Source organism: Acomys minous (genome assembly GCF_964271855.1).
Source record: "Acomys minous genome assembly, chromosome: 12".
NCBI classification, from domain to species: Eukaryota; Metazoa; Chordata; class Mammalia; order Rodentia; family Muridae; genus Acomys; species Acomys minous.
This window is the reverse complement of record NC_140493.1, coordinates 79,805,778-79,825,216: the sequence shown is the minus strand read 5'-3', so window position 1 is coordinate 79,825,216 and position 19,439 is coordinate 79,805,778. Positions and strand designations below refer to the sequence as shown.

At 40.9% G+C, this 19,439-nt stretch overlaps 1 protein-coding gene across 7 annotated transcripts in view; it reads right to left on the bottom strand.

Annotated features, from left to right (window-relative positions):
- TRIM37 (tripartite motif containing 37) overlaps positions 1 to 19,439 on the bottom strand; it is a 133,833-nt gene that overhangs the window by 112,916 nt on the left and 1,478 nt on the right. For all 7 annotated transcript variants that reach the window (XR_014783522.1, XM_084803258.1, XM_084803260.1 and 4 more), the window contains exons 2-8: positions 17,555 to 17,656; positions 15,509 to 15,549; positions 12,839 to 12,955; positions 10,161 to 10,248; positions 7,762 to 7,884; positions 4,257 to 4,380; positions 1,348 to 1,415 (exon numbers count right to left, since the gene is read on the bottom strand). Coding sequence is in view for 6 of the 7 variants with exons in the window: in XM_084803258.1 (XP_084659384.1) it covers positions 1,348 to 1,415; positions 4,257 to 4,380; positions 7,762 to 7,884; positions 10,161 to 10,248; positions 12,839 to 12,955; positions 15,509 to 15,549; positions 17,555 to 17,656 (663 nt within the window). In the remaining variant the exon portion in view is untranslated. The remainder of the gene's footprint in view (positions 1 to 1,347; positions 1,416 to 4,256; positions 4,381 to 7,761; positions 7,885 to 10,160; positions 10,249 to 12,838; positions 12,956 to 15,508; positions 15,550 to 17,554; positions 17,657 to 19,439) is intronic.

Below are 19,439 nucleotides of genomic sequence, written 5' to 3'. Positions count from 1 at the left end.
AAGTCTGTTTTGCCAGTTTGTTTATTTTGTGTCATATTTAAGATATTCTCATAAATATTGTTATAGGATTTATATTTAGGTCTATGATATGTTTTTCTTTTTTTAATTTTAAAAAGGGGTTCTAAACTGGGTGTGGTGATGCATGCCTTTAATCCCAGCACTCGGGAGGCAGCGGCAGGCGGATCACTGTGAGTTTGAAGCCAGCCTGGTCTACTATGTGAGTCTAGGACACAGGACAGCCAAGGCTACACAGAGAACACCTGTCTCAAAAAACCAAAACAAAAAACAAAACAAATTTACATATGTATGTGTATATATATATATGTATGTATTTTTTCTATGTGTATTTATTTGTTTTGCCTGCATGTATGTCTGTACCATGTACATACAATATCCACAGAGACCAGAAGAGGGAGTCAAATTCCCTAGAACTGTAGTTACAACATGTCAGTCCCATGTGGTGCTGGGAATCAAACCCAGGTCCTCTGGAAGAGCAGCTAATGTTCTTAACTGCTGAACCATTTCTGCAGCCCTGATATTGGATGTATGCGAGGCCAGAGTAAAGCTCAAACGTCATACTCAGGAATACCATTCCCCTTCCTTTGAGTCTGGATTTCCTCCCCTTGGAGCTTACCAATTAGGCTAGGCTGGCTGACCAGTGAGCTCAGGGTCCTCCTGTCTCAGCCTCCTGAACACCAGGATCACAAGCAAATGCCACCATGTCCTGAACACTGGGAAAGGCCATTGCCAGTAAAAGATGGTCTTTTGGGATTCAGTGCTCTTGCATCCTTGGTTCTGAGAGTTGAACTTGTGTCAAAGTGGTAAGCACTTACCACTGAGCCACCTCACTGGCCTAGAAATGCTTGTGTTTTCCTATGTGGCTGCTATGCAGCTTAAGGGTCTGTCTCCCCCTCCATCCTCTGTCTCTCTCTCTTTTGTTTGTCTGAGACAGGGTTTTTGTTTCATTGGTTGGTTGGTTTTGGTTTTGCGAGACAGGTTTTCTTTGTGTAGCCTTGACTGTCCTGGACTTGCTTTGGAGGCCAGGCTGACCTCAAACTCACAGTGTTCCACCTGACAGCAGAGGCAGGTGGATATCTGTGAGTTTCAGGCCAGCGAGTCTAGGGTAGGCAGGGATACACAGAGAAACCCTGTCTTGAAAAAGGGGGGGGGGGGGGGCGGGGAGAGAGAGATAAATATATTATTTTTTTAAATGAAGTCTAGGTACTATGTGGCCTAGGCTGGCCTCAAATTCACTGCCCCTTTGTCTCAGAAGCCCAGCAAAGACTCTTTCCTTCTATTAAATATGGAATGCTGACTCAGCATCACATGAACAAATGATTTCATCACCTGATGTTCTACCTCCTGAAGTAAAGATTCCAACAGCTCTGTTTCTTGAGTAAGAGATGTCTTCTGACCTGTTTAAAAGGAGCAAAACAACAACATTCAGATTCTCTACTGGTTTAAGAACCAGATTAACGCCAGGCAGTGGTGGCACACACCTTTAATCCCAGTACCTGGAAGGCAGAGGCAGGCAGATCGCTGTGAGTTCGAGGCCAGTCTGATCTACAGATAAGAGTCCAGGACAGCCAAGGCTACACAGAGAAACCCTGTCTCAAAAAACAAACAAACAAAGGGGGGGGGGACACAAAAAGAATGAGATTATCAGCCAAGTGTGGTGGCACACACCTATAATCCCAGCACTGGGGAGGCAGAGGCAGGTGGATCTCTGTGAGTTCAAGGACAGCCTGATCTACAAAGGCAATTCAGGACAGTCAGGACTACAAAAGAAATCCTGTCTCAAAAAGCCAAAAAGAAAAAAGAAAAAAAAAAAAAAAGAATGAAATTAACTTGCTATGAACACTCTGTAAAGAGATCTACTGCAACTGAGCAAAACTCCATTACAGTTACCCCAGTTGACTTCCCTAGATCTTTAAGAGGCTGGATATTTTTTTAAAAGGTAGCTTGGAAAAGAGACCATTGGAAGTAACCTTATTTTTAGGCAAAATTCAATTTAGGAGTACAAAATTTACCTTAAAAATTTGATGGGCCAGGGCTGGGTGTGGTGACGCATACCTTTAATCCCAGCAGTAGTGAGGCAGAGACAGACAGATTTCTGTGAGTTCAAGGCCAGCCTGGTCTACAAAGTGAATCTAGGACAGCCAAGGTTACACAGAAAAACCCTGTCTTGAAAAACAAAAAACAAAACAAAACAAAACAAAAAATTGACAGGCTGAGGCTAGAGTTTGTTTGCCTAGCATACACAAAGCTCTAGGTTAAAGCTCAGCTGAGCATAAACCAGGTATGGTGAAGGTGCAGAGAAGGTAGAAACACAAGGGAAAAAGAACTCAAGGTCATCATCGGCCTGTGGTACACATGACTTTGATCACAGCATTCAGAGGCAGAAACAGGCAAAACTCTTTCAGGGCAGCCTGGTCAACAAATCAAGTTCCAGAACATTCAGGGTTACACGGAAAAACTGTATCTCAAAATAAAACAAAAAAGAATTCATGGTCATACGTGGCTACATTGCTAATTAAAGGCCAGCCTGAGCTGTGTGAGACACTACCTGAAATAAAAATAATACAGAGGAAACCTGTAGTAACAGTCTTTGATTGACTATATAGTATCTCAAAGTGAGTAAGAAAAATCAACATCATAATGTGAAGGTGCTTTAAGTGGAACATTTCTTCTATACTTGATGCTCTTTTTGGTAGACACAATAACAATTTCTTTCACTTAATTATTCTGAAATCTTTGCCCAAAATTTGGCTTAAACGCAGGATGGAGTAAATTGTCAAGATGCTTATATTAAATTACAACAAAAAGATAGTCTTTTAAGAATAAAAGGCAAAGTCATCCCAGAAAGCTAAAGACAAAAAAAATCTATAAACTCCAATAATTTTTCATGATAAAATCAGAAGAGCAAAGACAATTAATGCACTGGAAAAGAATATTACTTAACTCAGGGAGTTTAATTATGACATCAAGAGATCTTGGAGCTGGTTCCATGGTTAAAGTACTAGCTGAACAGGCATGAGGACCTGGCAAGGACAGCGGTGTGTGCCTGAAACCTCAGTGTGAGGGAAGGGTGCAGGGACCAGGTAGGTCCTGGGAGCTGTGATTAGTCAGGAGAGCCAAAACAGAGCATCCCAGGCTCGGGGATAAACACTGCCTCAAACACTGAGGTGAGCAAGCTAGAAAGAGAGCTCACCTCCTCTTGCAGAGGACTGGAATGTGGTTCCCAGCACCCCTCACAGGGCAGTTCACAACTACCAACTCTAGGAGGGAATCTGATGCCCTCCTTCTGAATTTTTGGGCACCTGCACTCATATATGCAAATATCCACACATACTCACATAATTTAAAATAAAACAAAACTTTAAAAAAATTAAAAATAATAAAAAAAGAGAAAGACACCCAACTTTAACCTCTACCCCTTCTATATGTAAACATAGGTTTGTATATCTACACACTCGTGCATACACCACAAAAACACTCACATTTTTCTTTAATTAACTTTTAAAAATCTTTCCGGCTAACATACTTAACTTTCAGTTAAAGACTGGGCAAACTGAGCTGGAGAGATGCTTGCCTATTAAGCACTAGCTGCTCCGTGGGCATGATAGCACACACTTTTAATCCCAGCACTCAGGGAGGCAGAGGCAGGCGGATTGCTGTCCAGGACAGCCAAGACTACACAAAGAAACTCTGTCTCAAAAAAGCAAAAACAAGCCAGGTACCAGTACATGCCTGTAATCTCAACACTTGGGGGCACAGAGGCAGGAGGATCTCTGAGTCCAAGGTCAGCCCGGTCTACAAAGCAATTCCAGGACAGCCAGAGCCACACAGAGAAACTCTGTCTTGGAAAAACAAAAACAAAAGAGAAAGAAAATAAAAAACAAGCAAAGTTTCCAGAATGAGTTTTTTGTGTCTCATTAATTACCCTGGCAGCAAGCATTCTCTCATCAAGGGATTAAAAGGATCCTTAAGAGCTTTTTCTTAGTTGTGGGAGGTGAAAACAAATTACACAACAATGAGGGTCACAGGCCTTTAGGATTTTCATACAATGGCTCTGAAAAGGTTTACTTTTGATCATTTCCCAACAGAAGTCAGACTTGTCCACATTATACAACATGAGTGGCCTAAAATCTTAAGATACCTTCCTAGCCCTTACATGTCATTAAATTACTCCTTAAAGACTGAACCACAAACAAGGTCATGATACCATGTTCTCCCACAGAAAAAAATACACTCACCCATGAGTGTTATGAGCTTGTTCTTCAGCTGTGTATCTAGTCGGGCAATCATCATCTCCACAGCATTCCTGATTTCCCGAACACGCTCGTCCTTTGCACTTCGTACAGCTTCTACATTTCTTTCCTAGAAAATAAACAAAAATAATGAATTGTAACGGAGTCCTTTAAAACAGAGGCAAAAACATGATGATAATGCAATCACTATGATTACTCTTAAAATCAGTTAATTACCTCTTTAAAATTCACAACCAATATCTTTAATTGTCTGTATTGTATAGGTAACACTACCTTTAAAAAACTGTAAATTTGGGGTGAGCAGGGTGAAAGATGTTTACCACCCAGCCTGACAATCTGAGCTCAACCCCTGGAATCTACATGGTGGAAAAAGAACCAATTCCTTCCAGTTGTCCTCTCAAAGATGCCTCCCACAAAGCCTAATGACCTAAATTCAAACTCAAAGACCCATACAGTAGAAGAGAACCAACTCCTACAAGTTGTCCTGACCTTCACATCCTTGTACTCACACACCTACATGTATGTGCAAACAAACACAGAAATAATAAAGTTCTCAAAATAAAGAGTATAATTAAGTTTCTTATAATTTAATTATAAAATGGACTAGGTATGCCAACACATACCTACTATCTCAGGACGTGAGAGGCTGAGGCAGAAAGATTAGAGTTTAAGGCCAGCTTCAAGTACAGAGTCTGAAACTGTCTTGGGCTATATGAGACCCTATCTCAAAACAGGTAAACAAAATTAGGTAACAAGGTAACCTAATTTTGTTAACAGGTAAGAAGCACCAATCACATTTCAGATAAGAAACTATGGTACTTTATTTTTTTAAGAAAGGACCTGGGCTGGCGGCACTGGCTGCTCTTCCAGAGATGCAGTTGAATTCCTAGCACCCACAGGGAAGCTCACAACTAACTCTATGTAACTCCAGTTCCAGGGGATCTGATGCCCTCACACAAGACATACTTGCAGGCAAAACACCAATAGACATAAAAATAAATTAATCATTAAAAAAAAAAGAAGAGAGCCAGACGTGGTGGCGCACACCTTTAATCCTGAGCACTCGGGAGGCAGAGGCAGGCAGATTGCTGTGAGTTCGAGGCCAGCCTGGTCTACAAAGCAAGTCCAGGACAACCAAGACTAACACAGAGAGACGCTGTCTCAGGCGGAAAAAAAAAAAGAAGAGGAGGAGAAGGAGGAGGAAGAGGAGGAGGAGGAGGGGGAGGAAGGGGAGGAGGAGGAAGAAGAGGAAGAGGAGAAGAAATGTGGATTTACAGATGGGAGTGGAAGACAGGATGAACAGACAGACATGAGACCAAAAGATGGATCTGCAGCCGGCCTGCAAATTTAATCCTCAGGAGCCATACAGTGGAGAGCGATGACACCTGCAAGTTGTCCTCTAACCTTCACAGGAGTGTCATGGTACATGACTGCATACTCATATACTCAAACACACATATTTAAACAAAAATAGCTGGTATACATCCAAAACTATGCTAAAATTAAAAAGATTTTGTTTTGTTTGGGTTTTCCCAAGAGTCTTATGCATTCCAGGCTGGCCTAGAACTTGCCATGTAGCTAAAGGTCCTGAGCTGATTCTTTGGCCACCACCACGCCCAACAAAAGATGTTTTAAAACCTAGTATCTTTCTCTACTTTATAAAGATTATTTTCAGAACTACATACAAAAAGATGTTTTTCCAAGATTGAAAAATATATGCACTAGATTTCACATTAGTGTATCACAGAAAATAAAAAGCAGTTTTTGTCTATACATGCTACTATTATATATAAGTAGAACTCTGGACCTATAATAGCCTTCTAGTGCTGCCAGTAGAAATTAATAATAGTCAAAAAAGGCCGGAAAAAATCAATTCAACTAGTATGGTTTTCAAAAGGACTTAGTAGCATGCATGCAATTCAGTAATACCATTCTATATGTAAAGAATGTTACAAATGATGATTTTGATTTTGATAAAAGAACACTTGCTGGTAGGTTATTAATGAGACACAAAAAACTCATTCTGGCAACATTAAACAATAATATATTCCAAAATAGACTTATTTGAAATTTATCACATTTTCCCAAAGGAAAAAAATATAAATAACAAATAGCTTACTAAAACTGACCAAGATAATTTTTTCAATTATTATTTATATATGAGTTTGTATCTATGTGGGTTTATGCCACATGTGTGAGTACCTGTGGAGCCAGAAGAGGGTGTTAGATACCTGGAGCGGGAGTTACAGGCAGTTATGAATTCAGTCTCCTGAAAGAACATTAGACATTCTTAACTGCTGAGCCATCTCTCTAACTCTACACATTGAAACTTTATATAAGATTAAATACTCTTTCTACTCTGTGAAGCATAAGTCAACACATGCAAAATAATTCATTCAGGAACTAGAGAGATGGCTTAGTAGTTAAGAGTACTTGCTGGGGCTGGAGAGACTGCTCCTCCAGAGGTCATGAGTTCAATTCCCAGCAACCACATGGTGGCTCACAACCATCTATAATGAGACCTGGTGCCCTCCTCTGGTCTGCAGATGTACATGCAGGCAGAGCACTATATACATAATAAATAATAAATCTTTTATTAAAAAAAAAAAAGAGTACTTGCTGTTCTTGCAAAAGACGCAGATTTGGTTCCCAATACCCACACTCAGGAAGCAGAGGCAGGTAGATCGATGTGAGTACAAGGCCAGCCCGGTCTACACAGTGAGTGCAGGACAGCCAAGGCTACACAGAGAAGCCCTATCTCAAAGAACCCCCATCCCAAAAGAAGATTACTAGAGTCAATCTGGGGGCTGAAGAGAGGACTCAACTAGTAAAGTACTTGCTGTATGAGCACAGGGACCTAAGTCTGACCACAACATCCACATAAAGTCAACACTATGGAGGCAGTAACAGGATCTCTAGGGTTTGCTGGCCCATGAGCCGAGCCTAATTATTGACCTCCAATTCCCAGTGAGAGACCCTGTCTCAAAACACAAGGTGGATTGCTGCTGAGGAAAGAAACCTGAAGCTGACCTCAGCCCTCCATATACAACACTATCCCAACAAACACACGCAGAGTAAGCAGTAACACTAGTCAGATGTCAATTTACTCTATAACACGCATACTTTTCTAATCCACTCCTGACGATTCTTGGGCTAGGGATAAGGCTCCCCTGTGCAACCCTGGCCACCTAGTATCTCTCCCCAGAATCCACACAGCTGTCCTCTGAACCTCCAGATTGCATTACAGGCCAGCGCACACACTCTCTCTAATGAGAAAGACATTTTTTCTTGAAAAAAAGAAAAGGGCCATTCTATGGCTTCAATTGATCCCTGGGTGCAAATTCTTCTACTGTTTGAAGCTGAGACTTGAGGTTTGTCATCCCATCAAACAGTTAAACTCAGAAAATCTTGATTTGAACATATAATTTATATAAGAATATATACCACAGAATTTAAAAAGGTTATCAATCTTATGTAAAAATAATCTTACCACTTCTTGAACTAAGCTGATCAGTTCCATGAGACGTCGACGAAGTTTGGCTACTTCTTCATTCACTTTAGTGACATGCTGTTCATAGATTTCGGCCAAAGGTTTAAAGGTGTGTCCTCCATGCTGTAGAAATCAATGAGTAGTATGAGGTTTCATACCTGCCAACCGCATTTACATTCCTCTTTACAGCTCTATGGACAGTGACAAATTGGTAAATACTTTCAAGTGAATTTCATCTTTTTATATGACCTTTATCTTCTTATAATTGGCCAGTGCTTGCAAAAAATTACCTTGACAACGTAGCAATGCCTTTAAGAGTCTAAATACTAGACATTAAGAAACTAATGGAGCCAGGCATGGTGAAAATTGCCTTTAATCCCAGCACTTGGGAAGCAGAGACAGGTGATTTCCGAGTTCAAGGTCGGCCTGGTGTATATAAAGAATTGTAGGACAGCCAGGGGAGCAGAGAAACCCTGAGGGAAGGGGGTGTCTTGTTTAACAAAAGCACCCACTATGGCCTCCAAGAAAAAAAATGAAGGTATTTTTGTTTTAAAATAATTTTTATATATGAGTGTTTCGGCTGAACGTATGTTTGTATGCAACGTGTATGCCTGGTGCCCCACAAGACCGGAAGATGTTGGAGACCCTGGAAGTGGAGTTACAGATGATAATATGGTTATAAGCCACCACATGAGGCTGCAAATTGAACTAGGGCCTCTGCAAGAGCAACAAGCGCTCTAAACTGCTGACCCAGCTCTCCAGCCACATGATGTGGATTTTTTAAAATTGATTAATTTTTATTTAATTTTGTTATATACATTGGTGTGAGGGTGTCAGAGCACCTGGAACTGGAGATACATACAAACAGTTGTGAGTTGCCATGTGGGTGCTGGAAATTGAACTCTGGTCCTTTGGAAGACCAGACAGCGCTTCCTCCCCCAACCCCCCACCCACTCCCACCCAAGACAGGGTTTCTCTGTGTAGCCTTGGCTGTCCTGGACTCCCTTTGTAGAGCAGGCTGGCCTCCGACTCACAGCGACCCGCCTGCCTCTGCCTCCCGAGTGCTGGGATTAAAGGCGTGAGCCACCACTACCCACCTACAGTGCTCTTAACTACTGAGCCATTTCTCCAGCTCCTGTGGATAATTTTTAACTGTTGTTTTTGAGAATGAAAAAGACTCTTGAGCCTCTTAGAAAACTTGCTTAGGAATCAAAAAAAAATTGTGGTAACTTATTTTTCCAGTCAGTACAACAGAATTAGAACTCAGACAAAGCTGTCTGAACTGAGCTCTACTCAACCAGCTCAGCCTACCACACTCTGTAAAACATGCCTAAAAGCCACAGAATGACCAAGTCTCATAGTTGACATGAGACTTAGGCAATTGCTAATGTGAATGCACTTTTATTTTCCCCACTAAGAATCAACTGTTTTAATCTACGGTTAGAGCCCATTGATAGAACACTTTTTCTAGTAGGAGGAGGCCCCGAATTTGATCTCCAGTACTGCCAAAAGCAAAAACTCTTACTGTATTTAATCTCAACCTACTTATGTTGTTGTACTAATATAAATGATTTAATTGAATACTAAGTAATACAATATAGCTACTAAGCAAAAAGCTTCTAGGAAAGCTACTATGAATGCTTCAGACTTTATGAAGGTAGATTGGCTTTAAAATCTGATTTTAGCCAGATACATTATGTACCTATGACCTCAGCACGGGTTGAGGTAGGAGACTGGAAGTTTAAGGTCTGGCCTTCATAGTGAGACCTTATCTCAAAAAAAATAAATTAATTAAATAAAATAATTTTTTTTTAAATTAAAAAAACCAAAATCTCTTAAGCCAATGCATACTTGTAGTCCCAGCTCGAATGGAGGCTGAAGTAGAAGTAGGCAGCAACCCTGGGAATGGTACGGCCTCCAAACAAGATTAGAAAGAGAAACTAAAACATGAGACTGCGGGATAATCTAGATAGTTACACTCACAGTACTTCAGAAGCTTCTGAAACATAAAGAGCAGCTAACCAGTACTCAAAGCAGAGACCCTAATCCTGGGCTGGGAGTGTGACTTACTGGCATGGCACTGACCTAGCAAGCACAGGGCCCTGGGTTCAATGCCTAGTACTACATACAAACACAACAACAAAAAAAGGAACTGTTACTATATATTTTATAAACATTAAACTATGAAAGAAGTATCCATCTGGCACCAACACTCCTACCCAAAGCGGCTCTTTTGAAAAGCAGATGGTACAACATCTTTAATAAGGCATGCATAAAACAGGTAAGAACATTTTCATTTTCCAGAGTAAAATGATGCTTTCCTCTATTTAAATCAACTAATTCTGTCAATGCTTTTTAGTTCTAAACCAGAGAGAACATGCTGTATTTGTTCTGCTCACCATTCCTCCCCAAAGTGCGCACTGATGGCAGATACACTTCTTACAAGTCCAGCAAAATACACTAAGTTTTTCATGGTGGTTTTCACATCTATTCATTATGAAAAGAAAAAAGTTATAAATTAAAACACAAATATAATTTTCAACATATTTCTAAACTAAAGCAAACAGATCAACTTGAGATGGTTACAGCATGAGTAAAAAGAGTAAAATGTGGTTGGGCATGGTGGTGTACCCCTTTAATCCCAGCACTTGGGAGGCAGAGGTAGGTGGATCACTGTAAGTTCAAGGCCAGCCTGGTCTACAAAGCAAGTCAAGAGACAGTCAGGGTGACACAGTGAAACCCTGTCTTGAAAAAACAAAATTAAAAAATAAAATATAATGTATTTAATGGTTTCTAAGAATTAGGCTAAATAATGGCACATGGACAAAAATTTTAAAGCACTTTTTTCATTAATATAAATGTTAAGCAAACTGTAGATATCTTTCTAAATAAAATATATACAACACTTCCTTTTATCACTATATACAATAAATGCTAACCCTCTACTGCTTAACAAAAAGATTGTCATGTTAGCACAGTGTGGTGGTGCAGGCCTTTAATCCCAGTACTTGGTGGGAGCAGAGGCAGGCAGATCTCTGTGAGTTCAAAGCCAGCCTGGTCTACAAAGAGAGTTCTAGGACAGCCAGGACACAGAAAAAACAAAAACAAAAACAAAAATTCTTATGCTGAGGCCTTAACCTCTCAAGTGATTCCTCAAGAAGCCAGGCATTTACAAGTCAAGGATAAAGGCTTTACCAGAAACCAGTCCTTCATCAAGCACCTTGCTATGGGATTTCCTGCCTCTAAAACTACAAAAAAAAATAATAAATAAAATAAAATTATAGTATTTAAACCACCCAGTTACCTACCACACTAATGTACATTCTCCTCACTTTACATGATATGAAAAATAATCTACAGGCTGGGTATGCTGGCATATATCTGTAATACATTTGGAAAGCAGAGGCTCAAAAAAAAAATTTTTTTTTTTTTTGGTTTTTTCGAGACAGGGTTTCTCTGTGTAGCCGTAGCTGTCCTAGACTCGCTTTGTAGACCAAGCTGGCCTCAAACTCAAAACTCACAGCAATCTGCTTGCCTCTGCCTCCCGAGTACTGGGATTAAAAATGTGCGCCACCATGCCTGCCTTCACAATTTTTAATTGGAAAAAAAAAAAGATTGCCAGATTAGGAAATTTACTCCTTTTACCAGAGGTACTAATAAAAAATTTAGAAGTCTTTCTGAATAATGATAATAATTCAAGTAGACACTGATGGAATGTGTTACTGTATTTAAATTACTCTTTTTGGTATGCCTGTCACAATGCTGAAAGTAATAACCTGAAGAGTCCAGTTAGCCAGACCGTAGCAGAAATAACTCCCAGTTTTACTTAACTACACACTAGCGAGCTAGGCATCAGCTGAGCACAGCGGCACAAGCCTGCAATCTCTGTACTCCGGACACTGAAGCAAGAGGATGGCTCAACTGCAAAGTGACTTCAAGGTCAATCTAGGATACTCAGCAAAAGCCAAGAAAACCAAACAAATGAAAACAATCCAATTTAGCCTCTTATTTTTGCCATCCTGTTTCCTTTTCTTTACATTGTGTGTACACGTGTGTGTGTGTGTGTGTGTGTGTGTGTGTGTGTGTGTGTGTGTTTATGTAAGTACAGGTGCCCCCAGAGCTGGAGGTACAGGGGTTATGAGGCACGCAACATGGGTGATAGGAGTCCAACTCGGGTCCTATGCAAGAGCAGTATGCACTCTTAACTCCTGAGCCATTTCTCGTTTCTGTGTTTTTTTTGGGGGGGGGGCAGGGGGTTTCAAGACAGGGTTTTTCTGTGTAGGCTTAGCTGTCCTGGACTTTGTAGACCAGGCTGGCCTTGAACTCACAGCAATCCACCTGCTTTTGCTGGGATTAAAGGCCACTTCTTTAGCCCTCACAGCCCTATTCTATAGAATGATAAGCAGGTCTAAACTTTATTTCCAAGGACCCCTGAAGTTCCAACTTACTGATTTAACATACTGCATATAAATACAGTTATGACTTTATTTTTAGACATTTGATATTCCTGGGATCTCCACCTTTCCACTTTTGATCTATTCCTAACAACCCTCTAGATATGACCAATATCTGTACATATAAAACGACACATTCTTCTTTTTATCCAAAATTTGCTTCCATTGTAATTTCTAACAAGATTATAACACTATTATTGCTGTGTTCCTGTTGATCAGTTAAAAAAATAATCTCTTCATTTGCCTTTGTATCCCTAGTCCAGCACAGTACTCTGTACACCGCTGTGGGTGGGTGAACGATTATGAAATGTTAAACAACACAGAAAGAAAAATTTTAAATATTAAGCAACAAATGAAACATTAACATTAACTTTCTCCCTTATGGATAAAAGGGAACCAAGAACACAGTGCCACTGGGTCTGAGGCTGAGGTCAGTGAGCACTTGCTTCATATGCATGTGGCCCTCAGCTCAATCCCTACCACACCATACGTACATAAACATACTTGAGCAAGTATACACACAAAGCAATCATTCAATATGTGTATACAGATACATAAAGTATCACTGAAACACCACATGGCATAGTCCATTAGCTACTGAACAAAAAGCCAGGCACACGCACTTGTCCTTCTCGTTTTCTTCATGTTTGGTGAGACTACACAGCTGGAGAGTGTCAAGCTGCTGTGTCACTTCTTCTGCCCAACGACAATTCACTAGTTCCCGCAGCTGGAGTGGAGCACTGAAAAGAAAATCGATACATATATATATTCTAGCTCAGACATGCAAGATTTTTTAAAATAAGTATTCCTCAAAACAGAGCACATTATTATTAAAACAATAAAAGCCAGATATTAAAAAGCATATCTATAATCTTATCACTAAGGCTACAGAACTGAAGAGTTAAAGGCCAGTTTTGATGGAATAGTGAGTTCGAGGCTAGCCTGGGCTACACAGTGAGGTTCTGAGTCAAAAAAGCAAAAAAGCAATGAAAAGTATACTTTTCATCACATACATACACACACAGGATATAACATACCAATTAAACAATAACAATAATCATTCAAAATTATTTATTTATTTATTTTTGAAGATTTATTTTATTATTATGTGTACAGTGCTCTGTCTACATGTATACCAGCAGGCCAGAAGAAGGCATCAGATCACATTACAGATGGTTGTAAGCCACCATGTGGTTGTTGGGAATTGAACTCAGGACTTCTGGAGGAGCAGTCAGTGCCCTTAACTTCTGAGCCATATCTCCAGCCCTATTTTAATTTTTTTGTTTGTTTGTTTGTTTGTTTGTTTTTTGAGACAGTCTCTCAGTGTAGCCTTGGCTGTCCTGGACTCACTTTGTAGACCAGGCTGGCCTCGAACTCACAGCGATCCACCAGCCTCTGCCTCCCAAGTGCTGGGATTAAAGGCGTGCGCCACCATGCCCGGCCTATTTTAATTTCTTAACCTAAATTTGTATGTACAAAATGATACCATGGGCATGAAAGGCAGCATCTAAATAGTATGAGTTAATTCCTACGTTCAAGCCATAGACCACCAAACAACAAATTAATGGCAACATTAGCCAAATACAGCTATTTTATTAAAAAAAAAAAAAAAAAAAAAAGAGTGGCACATGCCTGTAATCCAGCACTCAAATCTGAGGCCAGAAGATGAGTTCAAGGCCCACCTGGGCTACAGAGCAAGGCAGTCTCAATAAAGAAATAGATAAAATGTCACTAGTCACACTAGACACAGTCCAAGTGCTCCACAGGTTCATGGAGCCGGTGGCCACATTGGACTGGATACAGAAAAGTACTATCACAACAGTGAGCTCTCATTTATAGTGCTGCTCTTCTCATAAAGCAATGTGAAAATAAACAAAGCAGCCGGGTGGTAGTAGGACATGCCTGCAGCCCCAGAGCTTGGGGAACAGAGGCAGGTGGATCTCTGAATTCCAGGCCAACTTAGTCTACAAAGTGAGTCCAGGATAGTCAGGGCTACACAAAGAATCCTGCCAAAAAAACCCAAAAAATAAAATAAAATAAACAATAAACAAGCAAAAGGGTAAAAAGTGGCATCTGGCACTATGGCTTAAAAGACCCAAAAATAGAAACAAGCTAAACAACTATCAATATGAATGTAAGTCCAGGGACACTTATAAAGAGGGTTATCAAACACATGTTTAAATGACCTACACACCATGGGGGGGGGGGGAGTAAATTATAAAGCCAGCACGGATCTCAGCACTTGGGAGGCAGAGACAGGTGGATCACTGTGAGTTCGAGGCTAACCTGGTCTACAAAGCAAGTCCAGGACAGCCACAGCCAAGGCTACACAGAGAAGCTCTGTCTCAAAAAACCAAAAATAAATATAATAATAATAATAATAATAATAATAATAATAATAATAATAATAATAATAATATAAAGCCAGCATGGAGCACATGCCTATAAGTCCTATCACTTGGAAAGTATAGGAGGCTGAGGGATGTGGGTGTCACAAGCTCAAGTTTACTCTTTTTTGTTTTGGTTTGGTTTTTTTGGAGACAGGGTTTCTCTGTGTAGCCTTGACTGTCCTGGACTCACTTTGTAGACCAGGCTGGCCTCGAACTTACGGCGATTCAGCTGCCTCTGCCTCCCAAGTGCTCTCAAGGGATTAAAGGTGTGCGCCACCACCACCTGGCTCTCAAGTTTACTCTTACAGGTGGAAGACAGCCTGGGCTACATGAAAACCTATCCCAAGGAGTAAACAAACATCAAGCAAGAGAATCATAAAAAGTACTGTATCTGTGTGGTTTTTAAAAAGTGTATATGGTGTATATGGTGGAATATACACCACCAGTTGCATACAAGAATAGCGTGACTGTGCATTTCTTCTGAAAGTGATTTTTTTTCGGTTTGAGATAAGGTCTCACACTACTGCTCAGGCTGGCTTCAAACCCATGGCAAACCTCCTGCCTCAGTCTCCTGAGTTCTAAGACCACAGGTGTGACCTACCAAGACTGATTATATTTTTGTTTAAATTAAAGTTACACAGTAACTATGTGAGGAAAAACAAGGGCACAGCACAATCACACAATACATTCAACATAAAGTTTAGTCACCTACACAGCTAGTGCACAGTTTTTTCTAGACCTACCAACCATTTCCCATGCAATTTTATCCCAAAGGAAAAAAAATGTAGGAGCTGCAGAGTTGGAGGAGGAAGGGGACCTTGCCTTATACACTGCAGAACAGCCTGACCCCAGGCTTTTATTTCTGTTACCATTTTTCCTATGTACAGACAACAAAACACTTACCGACAATGAGGACACTGAGCTCTCTGCTCTGTCAGCCAGCGCTAAGGAAGCAAAATAATTAAGTTTCGATTACAAAACCACCATTACTGTATATATCTAGTCATTATAAACCACATTTAATGAGTTTAACTCTCTAGTGCCTAAATTTATTTTAGCGATACAAAAATAACAGGCAATCTACTAAATCACTCTCGTCATTATCATGACAGGAACAAACTTCAAAGGGGCAAAATTCATCCCAAAATAGTGAAGCGGCTACTCTCCCATAGGAAAGACATGATCCTAGGGCTAGCTGGAGCTCACAAAGATGTAATCTTTATAGGAATAATGTCACTCCACTCTCAAAAATAAGCCACAGCATTTTTTAAAATTAATTACAAACCACTGACTTTACGGTACTACCAAATTTACTTTGTGAAAAGCAAGCTAATTCTCAGGTCTACACATTATGAGCATGTAAATCAGACCTAAAACATAAGTAAGCACTGCAGCAGCTCCTGCTCAGGTCTCATAAGCATTTTACGATTTGGAATGTAAACTCCCAGGAGTTCTGGCTTCCTTGTAATGTCAAAGTTTCTGGAGATAACCATGTCTCTGTCTCTACAAACCCCTCAACTGTTGACGACTCAGCTTGCTGTCAGGCCTAAAGACCTGAGTTTGAATTCCACATCTCATCTACATGGTAGAAAGAGATCTGAGTCCCCTAGGTTGTCCTCTGACCTCCTTATGGTGTCCCACCCTTATACACACAAATAAACAGATGTAATAAACCCCCAACTTTTATTAATTTCATGCATGCATATGTGCTTGTACGTGTGTATGCCACATTTATGTGAGTGACTGAGGAAGCCAGAAGAGGGTGTTGAATGCCCTGTTGCTGGAGTTACAGGCAGTTCTGAGCTGCTTGAAGTAGGCGCTAGGAACTCAGATCTCCTCAAAGAGCAACAGGTGCTCTTAACAGCTTAGTCATCTCTCCAGCCCATAATTTCATCTTTAAATTACTTCTGGGGTTCTGTGCGGTGACACATACTCCTAATCCTGTCACTTGAGTGGTAGCAGCATGAGGACCCCAAGTCTGAGGCCAGCCTCTTCTACACAGCCAGGACTACATAGCAAGAGTGTCTCAAAAACATTACTAGATAGGAACAGTTGTGCTCCGTGCATAAAACAAACACTTGGGAGCTGTTAAGAGCATCAGCTGCTCTTCCAGAATACGCAGGTTAAAGTCACAGCTCCCACATGGTAGCCCACAACTGAAACTCCATCCAGGCGTGGTGGCGCACGCCTTTAATCCCAGCACTCGGGAGGCAGAGGCAGGCGGATCGCTGTGAGTTCAAGGCCAGCCTGGTCTACAAAGTCAGTCCAGGATGGCCAAGGCTACACAGAGAAACCCTGTCTCGAAAAACCAAAAAAAAAAAAAAAAAAAAAAAAAAAAAAAAAAAAAAAATCTCAGCACTCAGGAGGCAGAAGCAGGTGGATTGCTGTGAGTTCCAGGACAGCCTGGATTACAAAGCGAGTGCAGGACAGGCAAGGATAACACAGAGAAACCCTGTCTTGGGGGGGCAGGGGGGGACGACATTTTAAAGGGTAACAAAATACATCTTAAAAAAGACATGGTTAGCCAGGCATTGTGGTACACACCTGGAATCTCAGCACTCTAGGGGACAGAGGCAGGTGGATTTCTGTGAGTTCATGACCAGCTTGGTCTACAAAGTGAGCCTAGGACAGCCAGAACTACACAGGGAAAACCCTGTCTCAAAAAAAACAAAAACAGAAAAAAGAAGGAAAAGAAAAAGAAAAAGAGATGTGGTTAATATTTACAGTGCAGCATATATAAACAAAATACACAAGGCATGGTGGAGCCCCCTTTAGTCTCAGAATTCAGGAGGCAGAGGCAGGAGGATCTCCGTGTAAATTTGAGGTCAGCCTGATCTACATAATGAGTTCTGGGCCAGCCAGAGCCCTAGATTAAGATCTGTCGGTCTCAAAATCAGAACAGCTAATAATAACAAAAACTGAATGCACATGAAAAGGAATACAACTTACCCTAATGCAGCTGAAACAACAAAGCTTGGAGCAATGAGGACACAGTCGAGCATCTCGCAATTTCTCCATACAAATGAAACATCGGAAAACCTCAGCAATGCTCTGAAAACAAAAGATATGCTAAGATTATACTAAGTCGAGAGTAAACGACATGATAAAAAAAACTTCACTCAAAGCCAGGCATAATGGTGCACAACATTCAGGAAGCAATGGCAGTTATCTCTGCCTGTCTGAAACTAAACACAGCTGAGTTCCAGGCAAGCCAGGGCTACTCAGTGAGACCTTGTCTCAAGAAAAAGAAAATGAAAAGAAAAACAAAAAGGAAAAGAGGAAGAAAGAAAATGCTTCAGATTTAACTGTATCTCCCATCAGAACTTGGTTAGCCAGAACATCTGGCAAGAGAAACATATGGACTAATAAAGTGGCTTAAGCAGTGAAGTGCTTGCTTTCAAAGCATAAGAATCTAAGATCCCCAGGTGTGGTGGCGCACTCCTTTAATCCTAGCACTCGGGAGGCAGAGGCAGGCAGATCTCTGTGAATTCAAGGCCAGCCTGGTCTACAAAGTGAGTCCAGGACGGCCAAGGCTACACAGAGAAACCCTGTCTCGAAAAAACCAAAAAAAAAAAAAAAAAAGAACAAGAATCTGAGATCCCCAGAATCCCGGTACAATGCAGTACAGGTGTACGTCATCCCAGCTATGGCAAGACAGCAAGCACACGCAGATCCCTGGAAGCTCACTCCCAGCTATCCTGGCTAACTGGTGAAATTCGAGGCCAATGAGACCCTGTGTCAAACAAAAGGTGGAATGTAATCACCAGTGATTCTCCAGTGACCCCATATGTGTGCTATAAACACATAACATACCCACACCCAGATACACATTAAAAAAAAAAAAAGGAGAAACATGAAATGCAGACTTTATGCAGAAATATTCATATTGGGGTAAATTATAATAAAAGGAAAAATGTAACTATAGCCCTCACAAATAAACTATGGCACTCAAGCTGGTCCTGGTGGTGCACACCTTGAATTCCAGCACTTGAGAGGAAGATCTCTGTGAGTTGAGGCCAGCCTGGTCTACAAAGAGAGTTCCAGGACAGCCAGGGCTACACAGGGAAACCCTGTCTCAAGATAAATAAATAAACAAACAAACAAGAAAAAAAGAAAATTACATATATAGCATGCAAAAATACTTTATACTACAGAAAAAATGTGTGTGTGACAGTAAAAAATAAAGACTGCATGACTAAATACACATTGAGAAATTCTTACTTCTGCAATTTCCACAAGGGAAATGAATTGCTTTTGTAACTAAGAGAGGAAATCTGTTTTTAAGGGACAGTCTCACTATGTAGTTCTGGCTGGCCTCAAACATCCTATGCTCACCATCTGGGCCTAAAAATCAGAGATCTACCTGCCTCTGCTCCCCAAGGGCTGGGATTAAAGTATGCACCACCACATCCAGACAAGAGGAAATTTTTAAGATACACTGATACACTGAAGCTGGCAAGGAGGCTCAGCGGGCAAAGGCTCCTGTCAACAAGCCTGAAGACCTCTGTTCCATCCCAGGAATCCCACATGGTAGGAGAACCAACTCCAAATTGTGCCGACCTCCCCATGAACATATCAATGGATGCACGCCCATGCACACAATAAATTAAGTCAGCCTGAGAATCTAAACATTTTAGTGTCCCTTCTGACATCTAGTCAACAACAACAACAACAACAAATTTGTAAATATCAAACTTTTTTTTTCCGTGGTGGGAGGAGGGGGTGGTGCGAGTTTTGGTACAGGGTTTCTTTGTATAACAGCTCTGGCTGTCCTGGAACTTGCTCTGTAGTCCAGGCTGGCCCCAAACTCACTGAGATCCACCTGCCTCTGCCT